The sequence below is a fragment of the Lissotriton vulgaris genome, unplaced genomic scaffold (genome assembly GCF_964263255.1).
Source record: "Lissotriton vulgaris unplaced genomic scaffold, aLisVul1.2 SCAFFOLD_1027, whole genome shotgun sequence".
In the NCBI taxonomy this organism is placed as follows: Eukaryota; Metazoa; Chordata; class Amphibia; order Caudata; family Salamandridae; genus Lissotriton; species Lissotriton vulgaris.
Window position 1 is genome coordinate 67,330 of NW_028247113.1, and position 21,898 is coordinate 89,227.

At 44.7% G+C, this 21,898-nt stretch overlaps 1 protein-coding gene across 1 annotated transcript in view; it reads left to right on the plus strand.

The window, feature by feature from the left end:
- The window catches only part of LOC147665628 (low-density lipoprotein receptor-related protein 6-like), a 174,911-nt gene that overhangs the window by 41,284 nt on the left and 111,729 nt on the right, over window positions 1-21,898 (plus strand). Inside the window, exon 2 of the mRNA XM_086949634.1 lies at window positions 18,116-18,241. Coding sequence (XP_086805760.1) covers window positions 18,116-18,241 — 126 coding nt within the window. The remainder of the gene's footprint in view (window positions 1-18,115; window positions 18,242-21,898) is intronic.

Consider the following 21,898-nt stretch of genomic DNA (forward strand, 5'->3'; position numbering starts at 1 on the left):
GTGTTGGCCTGCTTGGCAGAGGTATTGTGGTGGGAACTCCCTGCCTCACCAAAACTGACAATTCTGCATACTATGGAGGATATGGGGGTAACATATATGAGGCACTTACTGTTGCTGGGACTGACTTTAGGTAAGAGCGACATAGCAAGGCTGTGAAAGGCGGCGACCCCACCCTCACTTTTGGCATGGAAGAATGGGTTGGATTTTAGCATGGGGGTGGAGATTCTGATATTTAAGTTCAGGGGCTGTGCGAGAAGTTGGACTGGTATATGATGATCACTAATTCTAGTGAGCACCTTGCACCAGTCCAAACGACCCTTATGGTGATTGGTTGTAAGTCAACCTTATTGACCAGCTATCCTAGTGGTAGCATGGACAAAAGCAGTCTTAGGCTAAACTCAAGAGGGCATGTGAAACCAGCTGTTTTACCATATGCAATCCTTTAAATACCAAATGAAAGGACACCACACAAGTTATATATTACAAAATATATGTATGTATTTCTAGAATAATCCCCTATACTCTTTATGAGCAAATTAGCACAAGCGTTAAACAAAGAACTCAATATAACATACAATAAGTTGCACAATTATGGATAGGCCGGGTGGCCACTCAAACCATATATTAAAGTGGTATAAGTACCACGTCAGGAACAATGGTAAGGCCTAGGGTAGTGGGAATCGCTGGGCCTACACTGGACTAATGAAGGTTAGGACATAGGAGGCCAACAGGATGTGGGTACAGTGTCTATAGGCAACCGCGTTTACCATACAAGTTAATGGTGCGTAAAAATCAGAAAGTTATAGGTTTCGGAGACTTCCGACTGGACTAGAACTTAGCCACTTGAAACTAGGACACTAGGGATGTAAATCACTACAGGGGCACCGGAGTACCCTAGTTACCTCACCCACAGGAAGCGGGTGCATAGGTGCCAAAGTGCGTCTGGTTTCTTCGTGGAGTTCTATGGAGCCTGGAGGAAAAGATGCTGCAGGCGACCAGGAGAGAAGAGTTCGTTTGGATTCAAGGGTGGATCGAAGACCTAGAGTACCTGAAAGCAGAGAGGACAGAGTCTAGGTCACTAGCCAGTGACCAGGATGGAACCAGGCAATGTCTGGTTGCGATCAGGTGCTGTTGAGTAGTTTGTCTCCGCTGCCACGTGGACAAGGAAGGATCGAGGAAGACCATCTTGTGAACATGAGCTGTCCCACGAAGGCTCTTGCTGTCGGTGGTGTCGGTTCTCGAATCAGAGTCACCAAGCCTTGGCAAATGCAACCCATGCAGGACTCGAAGATGTCTTCTGGATCGGACCGGGAAGGTCAGATCGGTGGCTCCTTTTCAGAGGATCTGGGGCCAGTCTGGAGCAACCAGACCAGCAGTTCAAAATCGTAGGTTCGTCATCTCTGAGGCCACTAGCCAACGGGCAAGTGACTGGACAACGCATCGAGCAGGAAAAGTGCAAAAGGGCCCCACGCAGCAGTCTTGGGAGTGTGGAGAGGTGATCTTCAGTACACAGGCTGCTCGGGGCTGGGGCTTCTCAAACCCCAAAGTACAGCATCGATGGTGCCTTTGGAGCTGCACAGGAAGAACTTTGTCGACTTTCCAAGATGGCCGGTCCCACATCTCGTGTTGCCGCCACGGGTCTCAGCTTTGCTGGGACTGTGGATCAGGCTGTCGGATGTCTGGGAGTCTGGGTCTTGTTAGTCTCTGTTGCTCGAGCTCCGGCGGGAGCAACGACAAAGAAAGCCTTGATGGGCTGTTGGTTCCTGCTTGCACAGGGTGGCCACTCCTTGACCACAAGGGAGATTTTTCAGTCTTCTACGTCGAGTAGGATGTCGAAGGGTCCAGAGTTTCGTTTCAAAGTTTCAGTCAGGATGATCTGATGTGCATTGGCACAGCTCCTACCTTTATTCCAAATCAAGGGACTGGATCACCTGCTAGGTCCCTCCTATGGGTGGGACCCAGGAAGGGGGTGGTTACACCCCTTTCCCTTTGTCCAGTTTCGCACTGGGGCTGGAGTGCCCCTGCACCGGTTTGAACTGCACTTTGCATGGGACACCATGTGTGCCCCAGGCAGTGTCGAGTTTCATTCAACCCTCCCTGCCCCAATCCACTATCTCCTGTCTGGGGTGGTGTAACACCTCCCTGTGACAGGAAACCTTTTGTCCAGGCCTCCCCTGCCGGAGTTTCGGTCAGCAGCAGGAGGCCAGACTCGTGTCTGTGGCAGCAGCATCCATTTTGTGATGCTGAGGCTCTGGTTAGATTTAACCGCGTTTAAGGAAAGTAACATGTCTTCTACCTCTAGAAGGGTGGAATGCTACACCCGTCACCAGGACTGGCGAGGGGGTAGTATTCCAAAGCGTATGACACCTTACACAACATGTTTTGATAAAGCCAAACCAAAGTTAGCAAATAACCGCAAGGATTATAATGCACTAAGAGTATATGGTATGGCAATATCAACAGCTAAGGGACATGGTACCGAAATCTGCAGACAGGCTCATCTCATGCTAGAGCACCATCTCACATAAAACCAAGCACTCTGCCTCCAGGATTGTTAAGGCCTGCCATAGGAGTGACTTATAGGTGTATGTGTCTAGATATAGGTTTAGATATAGGTATACTATATCTAGGCAAGGGGTGATTACACCACCTTGCCCCAGCTGAGTGATCAGCCATTTGTCATTTTGGATGGCCATCCAGGTGTGGCAAAAGATATGCTGCAGCCCCTGGTAGGCCTTGGATGCACCTATGCCCTGGGTACCTATAGTACACTGTACAGGGGCTGATAAGGTGACCCAATATCCAATTGGAGATGTACATAAGGTACATGGAGTCCATTTTACAGAGAGAGCAGATAGCCTGGGGCTCTGATTAGCAGGATCCCAGGCCAACTAAGTCGAAAACCAGCTAAACACTAGGCAAAAAATCTGGGGTAACCATAGTCGGGTATCCACCTTCCTACAGGCTGTCCGCAAAAACACCCTGAAATTTGGAAAACCTAGGCAAATTACCGGGGCCTGGACTTTGACCCAATACCCCCGGTGGATGCATCTATATCAGCCCTGATTCGTGGTTACTAGAATAGGGGACTGGAAATGTAATGGTCGGACAGTGTTGCTGAAGATGGGACTTGTGGTAATAAATGAAGTGTGGCTGTGTGCAAGTGCCATGGGGGGGGGGGGGGGGGGGGTTTACAGTGTTCATGTTATATTGTATCTTTTGGTATTGATAAAAAAAATGTAAATCTGTCAGTCAATGGCTTGCAATGCTTGATATGGTAGATGTTTCCTGGGTTAAGGAGCACTGCGCTGTATAATTTTGACACAATAAAAATTGTTTTAAAAAAGAAAGCAGGAGAAAGCAGTGGGTTATATGTTGTGCCATGGGGGTTATATCTAGTATTTTGGGGGTATACCTGGTGATGTGGGATTGTACCTGGTGATGTGGATGCCATCCAGTACCAAAAGGGCTGTGGGTTTGTAGCTGGTGCTATTGTTGGTGTTTTGGGTGCAATCTGGTGCTGTTTGCTATCCAGTGCTGTGCCAACTGCTGTGCATGCTATCTGGTGCTGTGGCAAGTGAAATCTAGCACTACAGTATGTGTCTATATGTGTGAATATATAATGTGCATATATACTCACATACTTCATTTTTTAAGGTTCTATTACTGCATACACAGGGCTGTATTTATTATTAATTGTGCATTGTAGTTGAGTTATTTGAAGTTCACAAATTTCATTTTGCCAACATAACTATGTGTTCTCATCCAGGGGACACTCATCAAAGTCATAATCTAAGATTAATCCCCGCCTATGTGCGGGATCCCGGAGCATATAGAAAATACATATAAATATATATGTATATATATGTGAAAACATATTTGCAGCCTAAAACATTTCCCAACTGGCAAAATTGTGGCAGAATTACATGAATTAGCAGACGCACAGTAGTACTCTCCCAACCCCTAAGGAAGAAAGAGAGCAGTAAACATTTGCATACAACAATGCTTTATTTCCATAGGAAAAACCTGTAATTGCAGGCATTTGCCAGTAGGCTGCAGTAGAGTATAAAGCAACAAAGAAAACTGGCACCTTGCCTTTAAGGCATTGGAGTAGGGGTACCGTGCCTTTAAGGCCTGAAGGCGACCCCCCTGCTCCCATGGTGCACCACAGGTGGCAGTTGGGTCAGTTCTTTTTTCCGGCTCCTTCTGTGAGGATCCTGGAGCTTGAGCTGTTCAGTTTTTAACTGAAATTGTGATTTTTAGGTATTTCTCAGAATATTCGACATCTTCTGGCTTATTAAGGCTTCTAATTTGGTTTTCTATGGTAACCCACAATAATTTCCTGTCAGAATGCTCGCTTTGTTCTGTAAAGTTCCTTCTTGTGATAAGAAGATTGCTCTGGCTGACCCACACACAGTGTGTATTGTATGCCTTCCATCTGCACACAACCCTGACCAGTGCCACCACTGTCAAAAAGACGGACTCTTCTCAACAGGGAGAGAATTAGACTTCATGCCATGCTGGAGAGAGACAGAAGTCACCAGGTGGGTGCTCCTGCAGCCCCCAGATCTTCTCCTACAAGCAAGCATGGCCAAAATGGCGTCGTTCCGCTTCTCCTGCCCCCAGAAAGAGGAAGGAAAGTCAAAGAACTCCTTCGAGGTCACCTTCGAAGAGGCCCAGATTACCATCACAACGTTTAAGATCGCCGCCGCATTCTAGTAAGTCGGCGTCGAGACGCCACACTTCGGGCTAGAATTCTGTGGCTGCTACCATCTCTTAAGTCTGTCGACGTATAGGCTTCCGTTGACGTCGAGACACTCTCCGCCGCTCCCGAGGGGGTCAGCGTCGAGAGCTAAGACTGCATCCAGGTCGCCGCCGACTGGCATGCCACCGTCGAGAGGGACTTTAAGATCCCACCATTCGACGCCAAGGAGGTAGACGTAGAGGCGACTCCAGTTAAGGTCACTGTCTAAACAGGTCATCGTCGAGGGTAGTCGTCGACACGACATCATAGAGGCTCTCCATCTGACAGACGTCGAGGAAGATCGACGTCTAAGTCACCGGATCAACGTCTAGGTTCGCAGTCGAGCCCCTCACGGCGTGGGCGATCGCCGTCGAGAGCATCAAGACCCCGCTCAACGCCATTGGTCACATACTTCTTCGACGTCTAAGCTTTTGCCGTCGATGGATCAGGTGACTGTCGTGGTGGAGTCTCCTGGTTCCAGGTCTTCAGGAGAAAAATCATCATCTCCTGGAATAAATATCATGGAGATCTCCCCGGAACCTTCCCCCAGATCTGCGGACAGATCACACAGCTTGGTAACTCCTCATCCTCAAGGGGCTGTATCTGGCGGTCATAGTAGTCTGGGCTCGGATTACTCCAGCACATACTCTGTCTTCTGCAAGAACCCTGGCCAGACTGTCTAGGTCTCCTCGGAGGCCCCGGGTTTCACCCAGACCAAGATCTCCGGCCAGATCACGTTCTCCATTGTGGCCAAGAACACCTACCAGGCCAAGACCGTCTCCTAGACCGAGACCTCCGTCAAGACATCGCTCTAGGTCTAGGGACAGTCACAGCAGGCATTGTGAAAGGCCCCCTAAGAGGCGGCGCACAAGATTGTCATCATGGTAGTCTTCCACTAGTTAGTCTTTCCGAAATTACTCCCTGACCTTCTCCTCGACACCTCCATTGCGACTCTCTCCAATCGATGACATTGCGACTTTCTCAGATAATCTGGCCAGGGGAACAAAAAAGCTCAACATTACGCTGCTTACACCAGTGGTACCCACTTATGTGATTTTTGATACCCTTAATCATCGCACAGCGCCCAGGCCTCTGCTGCCCCTGGTTCCTGGCCTCCTACAACCGGCTATGGCTACTTTCCTCACACCGGCTGTTGTGGGATTTGTTCCATCTCGGATAGCCAAGAAGTACAAGGCCCTGGCAGAGGATCCCTCGTTCCTCAGATCGGATCCTCCTGCGGACTCTATAATTGTGGCGGCTGCCATGAAGTCCCATTCGGGCACTACCTCCTCCTCAGTACCACCTGAAAAAGACAACAAACTCATGGACTCGTTTGGCAGAAGGTAAGCAACACCTCCTCTTCATATATGAAGGCCGCTAGTGCCTCTGCCTTGCTTGGAAGGTATGACAGGTCCCTTTGGGACTCCTTGACTCGCTTTGCAGAAAAGCTTCCTAAGGAAGATCGGCAAGACTTTGGCTACGAGCCCTCCTTCCTGTATAATTTCAACAATCAGGTCATCAGCGCTGCAGTGGATGCCTCTGACCTTGCGGCCCATGGCTACTTGCATGGTATTTGCTCCCGTCGTTCGGCCTGGCTCCGCCTGGCAGGACTCAAACCGGACGCCCAGAAAAGGATATTGAACCTCCCCTTCAATGGTAATTCTCTTTTTGGGACACATGCGGACGACGAAATGTCCAAAATGAAAGCGGAAATGGACACTGTCAAGGCTGTGGATTAGAAAAGCGCAAGGAATTCAAGATGCGCTTTCGCCAGGGAGACAGGAGGTCTTTTCAGCAGAGGGTTCAAACCCCTCAGTGGTCATCCCAGTCTCAGCAGAAAATGCAGTTCCAGCAGCAACGTCCTGGCAGAGGAAGAGGCAACAATAACAAGCAGCAGTGTGCCTCCAAGCAGCCTCCCAAGCCCTGAGCTGTTGCTTCCTTCACGACTGTTCGCCACTCCGGTGGGAGGGAGTGTTTCTCATCATCTGGCAGAGTGGAGATCCATAACAAGACAGAAGTCAACTGCTGCAAGACGAAGTCTCCGTACTCCTCAAGAAGATGGCCATAGAGGAGGTTCCCCCGTGCAAAGAAATCAGGGAGTATACTCCTGGTATTTCTTGGTTCAAAAAAGAGGAACAGTCAAAGAATACAGGTCCATTCTGGATTGACGGCTGAACAAATTCATACAAAAAGAAAGGTTCTACATGCCCGCCCTGCACCAGATCTTCACCGAAAATTTCTAAGTTTTCAGATCGGACGCCATCACTACCAGTATCGAGTGCTTCCGTTTGGCCTGAAATCTGCACCTCAGACATTCTCCAAGTGCATGGTGGTAGTGGCCGCTTTTCTTCGCAAAAGAAAGATCTTCGTCTATCCATATCTAGACGATTGGCTGTTGAAAAGCTCCACTCCGACTCTGCTTCAGAACCATCTGTCGTTCTGCCTCAAAATGATGGACTCGTTGGGTCTTGAAGTCAATCTGAAGAAGTCAGTACTCAACCCTTCCTAACGCATTCACTACCTGGGCGCTTCCCTGGACTTGGTACAGGCAAGCGTGTGCCCTTCGGAGGAGAGGTTGTCATCTATGCTCCTGAAGGGCCACCTTCTACTGGAAACTCACGCCCCCACTGCCAGGAAAGTGTCCTCTCTTCTGGGGTCGATGGCCTCGTGCATCTGCATTGTGCCCAATGCTCGTCTTCACATGAGGCCTCTGCAGCAAGCCCTCGTGGACCAATGGTCTCAGATCGGATCACTCGGAAGACCGGGGTCTTGCTTCCTCAAGAAGCCAGGGACTCAATAAGATGGTGGTTTAAACTGTCCAAGCTCCTCCGGGGGTTCCATTCCATCGTCTTCCTCCATCTATCACTCGTCATGGATGGCTCCCTTAAAGTCTGGGGTGCTCACATGGACCAGCTCCAAGTTCAAGGCCTCTGGTCTGAAGTAGAGCAAGGCTACCATATCAACTTCCTGGAGCTTCGAGCAGTTCATCTGGCTCTCAAGTCTCTTTACCCTTCTCTGCGCACCAACTATCTCCGGATTCAGACGGACAGCACGACAACTATGTTCTATCTGAACAAATAGGGAGGCACGAGGTCAAGAGTCTTGTGTCTGGAAGCACAAGCCATTTGGCACTGACTCCTGACAAGGGGCCTTTCCATCGTGACAATTCATCTACCAGGTCTTCAAAACATCCAAGCAGACTGCCTAAGCAGAGTGTTCATAGAAGCGCACAATTGGATGCTCGACGAGGAAGTCACGCAGGAGGTTTTTCTGAGCTGGGGGGTACCGGACATAGACCTGTTCGCAGATGCAGCCAATGCAAAATGCCCCATCTTCGCGTCCAGGTTCCCCCAACAGGGATCACTGAGGAACGGACTTTTGATCAGCTGGTCGCAGACATTACTCTACGCCTTTCCTCCCCTGCCGCTGATCCCGGTGGTGATCCAGAAATTCTACAGGACCAACACCAGGATGATCCTGATAGCACCAGAGTGGCCACGCCAGTGGTAGCACCAGTGGCCACGCCAGTGGTGGTACCCTGATCTTCTACAGCTGTCTGAAGTCCTGCACCGGCGACTTCCTTGCCGTCCAGACTTGTTGACCAGGGGAAGGTGTTTCACCCCAATCTCCCCTCCCCTTCCTTCGCTTGATGGCATGGCTCCTGAGGTCATCCAGTATGGACACCTAGACCTCCCAGCAGACTGCATGACCATTCTTAAAAAAGCAAAACGACCCTCCACTAGGAAGTCATATGCTTTCAAGTGGAAGAGGTTATTCTTATGGTGTCATGAGCACTCTCTCGACTCGACCCAGTACATGGCCAAGAGCAAGGTGATTTTACCTTATCTGTTGCATTTAGCGAGATCAGGCCTAAAATACCCCTCCATCAGGGTTCATTTAGCTGCCATCACCGCATATAGGAAGACACCTTCTAAAACATCTTTCTTCCTTATGCCTGTAGTTAAAGATTTCTTAAAAGGACTTGAGAAAGTCTTCCCACCGGTGAGGTCCCCCTACCCTCCCTGGGAGCTTAATATCGTCCTGACTAAACTGATGAGTGCTCCTTTCGAGCCTACACATAAGGCTTCTTTGCAGCACTTGACCTGGAAAGCTGCTTTTCTAGTGGCGATTACCTCTGCCCGTAGGGTCAGTGAAATCCAGACCTTGTGTTGTAAGGAACCGTACACAGTTTTTCATGCCAACAGGGTGGTCCTATTAACGCACCCAGATTTTCTGCCTAAGGTAGTTTCAGACATTCATATCAACCAGTCTATTACCTTACCTACCTTTTTTCCTCAACCTTCCACTCCCCCGGAGAGGTCATTACACTCTCTAGATCTCCGTAGGGTCCTGAAGTTCTACTTGGCTAAAACCCTTCCACTTGGAAAGTCTGACCGGCTTTTTGTTAATTATGGCAGCGCTAATACTGGCCTGTCAGCCTCTAAACGGTCCATTTCACGCTGGATTGTCTCCTGTATAGCCTTAGCTTACCAACTAGCTAACAAGACCTTACAGGGTAAACCTCATGCACATTCTACTAGGGGGAAAGCTTAAACTACAGCTCTCCTCCGTAATGTTCCTATTTCTGAAATGTTTAAAGCGGCAACTTGGCGGTCTGTGCATACCTTTACCCGCCATTATTGCCTGGACTCAGATACTCAGACCGATGCATGAGTAGGGCAGGCCTCTTTAAGGAACTTATTTGCATAAGATGTATTTGCAATGTGTGACTTTCTCAGTCTTTGATGTATTCTTTCTTGCTCATCCGCAAGACTTTGGGTATGAGCTTCCTAATCTATTCATAGATGATGACTATTGATGAGTATCCCCTGGATGAGAAGGATTAGTTACTTACCTGTAATACTAGTTCTAATCCAGGGGTATACTTATCAGTCATAAGCTCCCACCCACCTCCCCAGACTAGCATGTTCATAAAGTTATGAGATGTTCTACTCTGGATCTACTCGGGTGTTATACACCTCCAAAAAGAACTGACCCAACTGCCACCTGTGGTGCACCATGGGAGCAGGGGGTCGCCCTCAGGCCTTAAAGGCACTGTACCCCTACTCCAATGCCTTAAAGGCAAGGTGTCTGTTTTCTTTGTTGCTTTATACTCTACTGCAGCTGTTAGACCTGGCATCTTTATATATGTGAAGTAACAATCCCAGGCACACAACCAAGATAATGGCACCCTAGATTAGGCAAACACACAACTAATTCAATTTGAGAAAATACATATTTAATATGATAAAGACACACAGTAAAAATCAATACATTGATCAAAATTGATAAAATAACATTGTATTAATACATATGTTTACACAATAAAAAGGAATTATTCTTAAAAAGGTAGATGGTTTCCTGTCGACGCGTTTCGACATACAAGCTATGCCTTCATCAGGACTTAAACCATCATAATTCTGTAGAAAGATTATAAAAAATGTTTTAACATTTAATTTCTTACTATTGTCACAATATAATTGAACCAGTTTACGTTTGCCAAAACATTCTATTGCCAATTATTTATCCAGATCATGATATACGTCTTAATAAACAAAAAGCTTTAATTCATGTGTAATACATATGCATTATATATTCCTTAAGGCTAATGTGAAAAACACAAATGTCTTTAACCTCTAGCCACACTTGATATAATATAAACAATGGTTAAATTATTCTCTTTTTCTTACTAGCAAGTACAATTAGCATTTCCTACATACTTATATTGGTTGGTTAACATTCTTTGCTTCATAAATCGATAACATTACATGATTCTGTTCAGGATTTTGATAAGGGTTCATGAGTGAATGATATTTTGCTGAAATTAAAGAGTAGACATAAATAGAGAATTTTAGTAAGAAAACCAAGAATAGCATAGATGGAGAAGAAAAAGATTAGTAAGTAAAAGATAAGTTGGGGTAACTATTCCTATACTCTGTATTCCTATACTCTGTATGTTATTTAAATCGAGAGTCCTATAAGCTCAGGGTTCAACAATACATTCATAATTCAGTGTCTCTATAATTCCATCCAAGTCTATTTGTCTAATAGGTTTCCCTGCTCATATCGTATTCATTTCGAGCTAGATGGTTAAAACCTTAAATTGGGCATAAACCTTATGGAGAGGTCTAGTTCCAAGAAATATGTTTAGTCGCACTATATATCAGTTTCAGACTCTTACCTTTCTAGAATTGTATGCCAGGACAATTTAACCCGGTGTAAAGTTGGATATTCAGATTTCTAATTTCCAAACAATGAGTTATCTGCAATTAAAGGAAATATTGTGGTATTTCAAGGCTTGACCTTTAAATTTTAGGGCTTCAGCTAGGCAGATTGGTGCCACTATAGAAAGTGATCATGTTCACCTTGATTTGATAAATACATTTTGTGTAAGGTTTCGATTTTCTTATTGAAAGCATGGAATAAATAGAGTCCACTACACTACGACTGCCTATAAACAGGAAAACATTATCATATTAGTGACTCTTCTAAAAAAGTTATTAAATGTACCATTTACACGAAAACTTAACCTTTCTTACCCTGGGATTAAGAACGATAATTTTCATATGGGTTATAACTCCATGGAAAGCGAAGCAACGGTATCTTCGAATGCTGATTTTGGAGAGTTTTAATCTATGAATATAAAAAGGCAGGCAATTGGAGACAAAAAAATATAAGGAACATCAGTTAGATTTTGTTTCCGCATGGCTAACGCTTACCTAAATTAAGTAGCGTTATGCCATAAGCAATCCAGCCGTGAGCGTGTTTGGTTTACACGTGTTGGACAACGGCGTGGGTGTATAGTGATTATTTTTCCGCTGCTTGTAAGCCGTTTGCACGATATATCTAATTTAAAGAGAAAAGAGACCCTGTGTCTTAGACATGAAACACCATTGTTATAACTAGGTTAAATAACGAAGCGGTGACAGTTTCTTACCGCTAATTGCATTTTTGTGCGGCGTTTCAGGGTGGGGATATGTTTATTTCTGCTTCACTGTTTCCAGCCCGTATATTCGATATGTCTAGTTTAAAAATGGAAACCATGTATAGTTAGGCATGAAGCAACCTTATTTAACTAAGTTAAATGGTGGGGAAAAGACGGTCTCTTACCGGTGAACGCACAATGGTGCGACGTATCCAGATACACTGCTGCGCGAGTCAGTTTTCCAAAGGAATAACATCGCGCTCATTTTTGAAGTTCCTTATGTAAGAAGGATGTTAATTGGTCCCACCTAATGCCTAATTTCTTAAAGGGAAAAGTCCCGTTATTGGGTAGCACGTTTATGCAAGATGGGGACTGTGTGTTTACCTTCGTATTAGAGATTCTATTTACATTTTTATTTCTTATGCTGTTAACCCCAGAGAAAGGTCTTGCTCTTTACAAGAAAAACTAATTTTGTATGTTATGTTAGGAGCCTAACTATTTGTTTACATTTCGTATTACAGGAAATGTTTATTTTTTAGTTTCACTAAAGATCGCAAACAAGTGGGGTCCTTGTTTTTTGTCACAGAGACCTGCCATCTCTGCCGTGGTTTCCCACTATCTTTTTACCTCTACCTCCTGTATTTTTGATGCTGTGCTGGATTTCGTTTTTGCTGATTTAGATGCTTTGGACACTCTGCCACTGCTGATCTGTGCCTGAGTGTAAGTGCTCCCTAGGTAAATTGTTATCATGATTGGATATACATGATTGGCATATTTGTATCACCATGAAATCACTAGTGAAGTGCACTGGGTGTGCCAGGGCTGGTGATGACAAATGCTACTAGTGGGCCTGCAGCACTGATTGTGCCACCCACATGAGTAGCCCTAAAGTGGTGTCTCGGGCCAGCCACTGCAGTGCCTGTGTGCAGTCTAGGAACTGCCATGTCCTCCTGGTCAGTGTCCCCACTGACCAGGCCTAACCCGTCCCTATTTGTGCACACTAGTCACCCCTATGGAAGGCCCAAGGTACCCCCCTGGGCAGGGTGCAGTGTATGTGAAAGGTAGAGCATGTACTGGTGCAGGTGACATGCTCTGGTAGTGAAAGGCAGCCATTTTCGTTTTTCACTATGGTAAGGCTATCTTGCTCCTTAGATTAACATGGGGGATGCTGGCTACAGTGGCTACCAGCATTTCTTCTCATAGGAACAAGATAGGATATAAGTATCTAGTATCCCTGAACTCCGAATTTAATAACACCTCTTTTAGGAAAGTTGGTTTTTAAATCCTGTGTTTGAGAACAGCACTTTTAGAAAGTTGCTGTTCTCTTGTCTGAACCTTCTGTGTGCCTTGGCCTGTTTGTGTATTGACTGTCTGGTTTGAGAGTGACCGGTGCTGGGGATTCCCCAGGAGGCTGGCTGAGTTAGCCCTAGGCTGAATGACTGCATTTGCAACCTGAGTGGTGGGAGGAGTTAGCACCTGGGCCTGAATAGGGCTGTGCCTGCCTGCCACAATGCTGGCTCCACCTCCTGCTGGGCGGCTGACGACCCTGCCCCTCACTCTGAAAGGAAAGGAGAAGCCAGGAAAACAAAGTACTCAAACACCCAGAACTGGTTTAGACCGGGCTCAGGGCCCACATGCACAAAAAGAACAAAGACTTTTAGGGATATAAGTATAGGACCCCTGACAACAGAAGATTAGATCATCCTGGAATCAAGAAGGAACCTCTGCCAAGGAGAAAGCTGAATCTGAAGAAGGAAGACTGTCCTGCTGTTGCTCTGCTGGACTGACCTGTTGCTTTGCTGCCAAGGAGAGGGGAGGGACTTTGCTGGTGTGCTGCGTCCCGGTCTTGAAGGAATCTCCAAGGGCCTGAGAAGAGCAGGCTCCCTGTTCTGAAGTCCCAGGAACAAAAGATCTTCACCCCCAACTTCCCTGAACTCTGCTGAGAGTTCTGTCCTTCCTAGAGTGCTTGATCCAGTTGTGGGGCCTCTGGAAGTTGTACCTGTGCTGGGAAGCTTGAAATTGAGCTTGAGAGACTTTTTGCAATTGAAAAGTTATTGCATCGCTCGCTGCGGACTGCATCCCCGACAGTGCGAGAAGTTTTCCCGCCGCTACGAAGGTCGAGATCGTCGCAGCGCCTGTTGACGCTGTCAGAGCCGTTGCATCCTTCGTTTATGGAACGCACCCGATCGGTGCGGGAACCTTAACATCGCTGCGAGTGTGGTCTCAGAGCCTGTCGTCACTGGTTGAGATCGCTGCACTGCTTGCTTGCGGACCGCATCACGGCGCTGCGAGTGTCGTCGCCGAAGCCATTGCATCGAGGAGCTGCGGAAGAGATCACCACTGGTTCGCGCATACTTGCCCCGGAGATCGTCGCAACTCCAGAGATCGTCTCATCGTGCCTTTGCGAGAACAAACTTCCTGCGGAACGGATACAAGTGACCTTCCTCCCCATACAGACCGGATTTGTCGCAACACGCCCGCTGCTGCAGCGGGGCTGTCGCATCGCCTCCCCAGGGTCTCAGCAGCAACGCATCGCTTGTTTTCCACTGCACCAGCTTTTGCATTTGGAACTTTGTCGCAACTAAAGGTACTGTGTCTGAAACCTGATGCAACTGAACTTTTCACGCAACTGTGGAACTTTTTATTCCAACCTTAAGAACTCTTTTGAAACCATATTTTTGAACTGTGCATGTTGGATTTTTGTCGCTTTGGTCTTGTGTAGTTTAGAATAAATACCTTTTATTTTTCTAAACTATTGTAGAGTCAGTTTGTTGTGTTTTTGCTGTGTTACTGTGAGTGTTGGTACAAATACTTCACACATTGCCTCCTGAATAGCCTTGACTGCTCGTGCCAAGCTACCTAGAGGGTGAGCAGGGGGTATCTCGAAGGGTTTCCTCCTTACCCGGACAAGAATCAAGGGTCCCTATTTGGACAGTGGTACCTACCTCTGCCAACTAGAGACCCCCAGTTCTAACATCAGACTACTGGCAAATGCCTGCAATTACAGGTTTTTCCTATGGTAATAAAGCATTGTTGTATGCAAATGTTTACTGCTCTTTCTTCCTTAGGGGTTGGGAGAATACTACGGTGTCTGCTAATTTATGTAATTCTGCGGCAATTTTGGCAGTTGGGAATTTTTTTAGGCTACAAATATGATTTCACATATATATACATATATATTTATATGTATTTTCTATATGCTCCAGGATCCCCCACATAGGCGGGGATTATTCATAGATTATGACTTTGAGTATACCCCTGGATGAGAACTAGTATTACAGGTAAGTAACTAATCCTTATGCAAGGTCATCTTAAACCATAAAGAGCCATCTGGAAAATGCACCAGTTAATGCATGTTATACATCAGTTTGAGTTGAAAATAAAATGATTACATTATGTGAAGAAACATTAAGAGAAGATCTGGTATCCTTAGTCAATATGTCTAATGGATTTTCAATCATTGCTGATGAAAGTGCTAACATAGTCTGAAAAGAGCAGATGTCACTTGTAATAAGTTTTGTAGACACCGGTAGTACCGTAGCTGTCATCCGAGAATTCTTTGGATTTGCAACCTTAAAAGAAATGGATGATATCTCAATTGCAAAAGGGATTGTGGATACATGTTCTAAATTTGGATTACATTTAGAAAAACTCCCTGGCCAAGGATATGATGGATGCTCCACAGAGGCAGGAAAGGAAGGCTGGTGTTCAAGTAATAATAAAGAGAAAATATCCTAAACCTGCTTTTGCTCCCTGTGCTGAACATAAACCTAATTTGGTAATGACCTGAATGCGGTTCCTAATATACGGAATTCTATTGGCATAGTGAAAGCCTTCATTACGTTTTTCTGTGAGTCCAAAACGATCTGTTATTCCCAATGTGCCATTGCTGAGTGACACAATGGACAGCAAAATACAAGAGCATTAGAATTTTTAGCTTGTAGTTTGAAGAGCTTTTTAAGCAATTCAATGTACTAGTTACTACAGCATCTTGGAAACCTGTTGTGGTGCATATCCATTGCAATGTTCCTCAAGCACAGTGAGTGTTCTCTTTTGCTTGTCCAGATTTTCAAATTACTGATCAAGATTAGAATCTGTAAGCCTGGCTCTCCAAGCTGTTCAGCTTGATCTCCTCAAGGTGTGTAATCGCATGCACACCTGACTGCTCCGTGATCAGACAAAAATCAGAAGAGCGATTTAAAGAAATTTGTTCAGATTTTCAAACATTGGCAGAAAAATGTAACTTAGAACTTTGTGATTCCAGACAGTGTGCCAGCAAGTATTCTGTTCTACTTTAGGTTCCTCTTCTGTGGAAGTATACTATTGACATTCTATTTATGCACCATACTTGATCATCGCATCATTTGCCAGTTTGGAAATAAAACCAGAAAAACCTGTCTGTTCTCACTTTACCCAAAACACAACCCAAAATGACACTTGAGCAATAAAAATGCCAGATTGCAAACATCAGATGTTTACGACATTGAAAACCTGGAAGCCGATGGATTGAGATCTGGTCAATGAAGGATGAGCAGCTTGACAATGGATTTCTGGATTTGCAAAACCACACAGATTTATTTCCATCAGACCAGCAAGCAATTCTCATTGCTCACATTACCAGTGACCACTTGTGCAGCAGAAAGCTCTTTCAGCACAACGAGAAGGGTGAAGACTTGGTTGAGTCGACAATGGCAGATGAATGCTCATCAGGTTCGATCATGGTGAGCATACATCAAGCAAACATTAATGAAAACAAACAGCTAATTGAAGAAGTAATTGATACATTTATATAAGACCACAGACCTGTACAGTTCCATTTTCAAAATCACTAACCAGTAAATAAAACTGTATAAAACTGCTGATTGAAAAATGTGATTGTTAAATTTGAGCAAGAGTATAGATGTTTGCAGTACCTAACCTACAACAGTTATCCAGTTTGTTGTATTTTCCAATTTGGATGAGGACAGTTATTTTATTTAAGTTAATATATTTAATTGTATTTATCTTAATGTATTTACTTTGAAAATGTATTAACTTAAATATATTTGTCATATTTTAATTGTCATTTGTTTGTACACTTTAATACAAATTGCAGATTCTACATTTTTTTATAATTCAGTTATTGTGCCTTGATCATGGGTGTATGAATAATGTGGTGCATTCAATAGTGATAACATAAAAACAGATTAGACGTTGCTAATCAGACATTGACAGCAAGTCTTCTTACTCTTGAGCAATTAACCATGTCTACCGTCTTGTGTTTAGCATGGTGCTTGATTCCATGAAGCAGAGCTCAAGAGGGAGCCTATTCCATGTTGATGGCCCCAGATAGGATAAAGTATGTCCTCCTGCTCTGGCATAGAGTATCTTGGGTACCTTTGCCCGTAGGCTGTTGGTGAAACTCAGGTTCCTGATGGGTAGGCAGAAGCTGTTTGTGTCGCCCAAGTAGCCCAGCCCCAGGTGATGAAGTGCTTTATGAACCAGAATTGGGAAACTGGATCCTCTTTATCATTGAGAGCCAGTGAAATGAGCGAAGATGAGGGACACGTGTTCTCAATAGCAGCCTAAGGAGAATGCCGCTGCCACCTGAAGTCTATTGACCAGGTAGTCCAGCAGGTCCAAATATAAAGCATTCATAAAGTTCAGCCTAATTGGGATAAGTGCCTGGAAGACCGATATTCTGGCTGAGAATGACAGAAAATGGCAGTATTTTTTCAGAATGTGCAACAGACCAAAGCAAGAGCTTCCCCAAAATTAATTTGTGGTTGAAAAGAGACAGTGGTCAAATTTGACAGCGCTATTTTCGACTACTCCCACCTGTGGGCCCGGGGGTGGGGGGGGGGGGGGAGAGCATCCAGCCAAAAGATATGCCAAGTTGGCAGGGAATTGTAATCAAAAAACTTAATTTTAGCTTTCTCAGCATTATACTTCGATTGATTGGTCCTCCAGTAGAATACACCCGCCAAACAAGATTTAATTTATTCCCTTGCAATCTCTTCTCCCTTCCTACAAAAAAATAGCAACCATGTCATCTGCGTAGGAGTTTACTTTTGCACCTAAGGCTTCCACCAGCTGTGCAAGTGGTGTAAGATAAATGTTTAACAGCATGGGGTTCAGGGCGGAGCCAATGAGGCACCCCCAATGTTAATTCCTGGGACTCTAAAGAAAGAGGAACCCATGCCTCCTGTCACTCAAAGGTGCATGCCTTCCCAGTGGATTGGGACAGGTGATATGAATAACAGTAAAATGTATGTATGATGCTGCTGGTTTTCTTTTGAAGGCTCAAAGAGGGTTTAAAAATTATATAATCATCCAGTTGACGAAGTACATATTCACATTAATTGAAAATGTCTATCTTACTGGTGTGTAAGGTGATGTCATGAACCATTTCTAGGGAAATGCTGTGAACTGTTTCTGGCAAACTCATTCATCTTGTTTTTTTACAGTGCGTGGGGTGATTGAGACTGTTCAGTTGGATGGATCGAAGTACAGAATGTTGCGTAGTGGGCTGCGAGGAATTGGTCTTTTCACGTTTGGCGAAGGCATGCTGTTCTGGACAACACTTGTTAATGGTAAGCTTGCAAAACATGGTTGATCTATCCATATATACGAAACACTGAAGCATGATCAATACAATGGACTTTCATATACCGCTATGCTTTATAAATGTATAACGCACAGTAGAAATACTAGTGCAAACAATAAGTGCGAAATAGGGGAGCAATTATAACATTACATTAATATTACTTTTTAAAACTAGTTCAGACCTCAGATTCAAATAAATGTCTTTTGTACTTCTAACTGTGATCGATTAAGGCCACCTACTGGGAAGATCTTAATGTGCTTAAGAGGTTGTTACAGCCACTGCTGGTCAACTTGGTATGCGCCTGATTCAGTTAATTTAGTCTAAAATGCTAGTCTAGTGGTACATGAACACCACTCTAATCCACATTGGTCTGGTAAACAAAGATCGAGCTGTCACTATCTCAACCACATCTATCAGTGGGTGAGGGAAAGCTTTTTGGCACTTAGCGACACCGAATAGAAATTAAGATTGGATTTAACTGAAAGCAAGTGGTCCCAGGGGTTTTTCTCCAAGGCTCTTGGAACAGCAGAGTCCAAATGTGAAGACTAGAGAAACAGCTGACGGCCGGTGCAACTCACTCTTGTAGATCCCTGCTTTCCCAGTTTGGCTGTTTTACTGTCTCTTCCTCAGTCTTTCAGATCTGTTTGTTTTTCCTTTTCTTGCACTTGGCAAATATCTGGTGTGAAAAAATAAGTGCCAGTGGTCCCCACTGGCAACCATCGACAGCACTGGAACTTCCCATGAAGTAGCAATCAATCACCTGTGGTTTCTATCCCAGCCTTTGCCTGTTCGTCAGGCGGCTTTGTGAAGAACCCCTCCTCGTGTGGGCAAGCCCACTAATGAAAGTGGCAGGGGTATGGGTCTCAGACTGCCTGGTCTTTTAAGCACCACTTCCCAGCAGCGCATGGCCATTGCAAGGAGTTTGGGTTGCTGCATCTGAATAAACCGGATTCCCATAATCTCAGTTAGAGGATCCACACTAGGTGAGCACTGCTATCTTACCACTTTCTCCAAGTTCAGTCCCAAAAGCCATCTTGCCAGACACTGAAGCTGAGCCAATAAGTATAATTCAAAGTCTTTGACTCCTAAACCCCCAGCTAGTGTGGGATGACCGTATTCAAGGAGATTGTTACAGCACCCTTCCCACATCAACTCCAGCACTAGGGTGGTCATCACCCTAAACTGGCTCTGTGGTATCCAGACTTGCAGATGTACACTTTAATATAGTACTTGTGGTAAAACCACTGTTTTGGAAAGGGCAACTCGTGCCATGGTTAATTTCAATGCGCACCAGATTGCTACAATTTCTCTTTATGCTCCGAAAATCCCTCCCAAATTGCCCTATCTACTGTCCATCAGTATGATACACTCGCACCCCCAGGTATTTAAGAACTTGAGGTTTCCATCTTATGGTCAAATGCAAAACCACCAGTGGAGCATTAAGCACTAAGGGTGAGACTGGAAAGGCACAGGTACTTCTAGTTCTGAGGCCCCACACCCTCCCCAAAGTCTAAAGTGATGCCTCTTCCAAGAGGTTTCAATCTCCAAATCTCATATGTACAGGAGGATGTAGTCCGCATATAGTGATATTGCACTCTCTGTCCTGTAATGGTATGCCCTTTCCTCATCCCTCAGTTCTCATTAGGCTAGCAAATGGTTTGATCGCCAATGCTAATGGCTTTGAGGGAGGGCATCCCTGCCTTGTCTGGCTGTGCACCCAAAGGCCTCAGATATACAATAAGTGTGTGCCTGAGCCCCAGAATATAAGAGACTGCCAGATTTGTCCCATCCAACTCCCATGTGCATTTGTCTTATTACTTCACGCATGTACCCCCAGTTCACTGCGCGAAACCCTTTGCACAAGTTTATGGATGGGATCAGCAGTATAGGGAAGTCTCTCTATGGTCTCAATAAGAATCCTGCACAGTCACCTGATGTTCAATGAGGTGTTATGCTGTGGAATGAAACATCTAAACGTGATGCAGTAGTGTGCAAGTACCCTTGAAGTCGATTGGCAAGGATCCTGATAATAGCTGAACATAATAGGTAGACAGACAGTGATTTGGTGATAACTGGGTATGGTTGATGGAACTTGGCCTCGTAGACATTTGGTGGACAGAACACCCCGTGGAGGCAGATTTCACTTTTCTCAACCAACCATCGAATTTAGCAAGACTAAGGTTGCAACCATTACTTCAAGTGTGCTGTGCAGCGGACACATAGGGGACCTATAATCTCTCTCAGACCCTACCTAAAATATTTTATACAGCGATAGTCTAATGGCTGATAAGACACTGCAGATGAATCTGCCATCCTCCTGTAAAATGATGCATCAAATATAGGGAACACTGTTCAACCAGATCTGGTACAGAATGACGAGGAAGAATTGTTCCACGAAACCATAACGGTTGCCATTAAATTTGTCATGACAAGAAAGTTAATAGCATCATCTGCCAGACTTACTTAGAGAAGGGTTTAATTCTGATGAAACTAAGTATAGTTGAAGAAATGAGAGTGGATTCACAAAAAGGGCTCAATGAAGACCTGGAAGAACCTTGTTGTAGCTAGAGCCCAGGTAAAGGCTCTTGACATGGATATGGCTGAGGAACTAGGACAAAGCTGTGTTTCTACAGTGAAAACACCAAGGCTGCACATTGGCACGCAGCCTTGGTGTACAAAGAATGAATAGAGCCAAATTGAAAAAGGATGAGTTGGGAGTTTGGAAACTGATCAGGATATAGAGAGGTTTTCTAGCTCCTTTTACAATAAACTTTATAGTAAAGCTGATCCCCTTGAGGCAGAGATGAGTCCTGTCTAAAAAGAAACTAGTGTACAAAACTTATAGACTGCTAATGGAGCTTCCCCAGTCCTCCACCAAAACAGGAGGTGATGATGTTTCTCGCCGGGTTGCAAGAGAATGTTCTGGGCCTGATGACTTCATAGCCAAGTTTAAAAACATTTTGTCTTGCTTGCCCTGGACCTGACAAGACTGTATTACTCCTTTCTTGAAATAGCACATAACTAATGCTATGATTTGGGAAGCCCAGATAGTGATTGCTATTCCAAGAAAAGACCCCTCTGTTTTTTTAGGGCAATATCAGAACTAGTTGTAGATGCAAAGATCTTTGCAAGCATTCTTGTGGCCACTCTCAGCCTAATGTTATCAATCCTGAATCTGGCTGATCAAGATATTGGTTGGTTCTAGTATTTAGAAAAAGGTTCTAAGCTTCCTATATGCACACAATATTATTATCACTACAAATAATGAATCCTACAAGTTAACTAAATCCATGATAAAGTAAATATATTGAAATTCAAAAACATTGCGCCTGATTTAACAAATGTATACTAATAGGCTAGAAACGTATTAATTTAATTTTTTTATAAAAACAAATCTAATATGGAAGAGTTAGTGCACCATTGAAAGGTTAGTAATGGCTTCAATAGGAAACTGATCCAAGTAAACAGTATAAAAAATACCTGCAAGGATTTATCTGTGGTGGTCTTTAAATTAAACCTGTATCTGATCACGTTCCCATAGCCTTGATAGCTAATGTCTCTCCATTGTAATTTTTACATGAATAACTTCAAGTTCTTCTGCGTAGTCTGTCACGGATTCCCTTCACTAACATTTAAACATGAA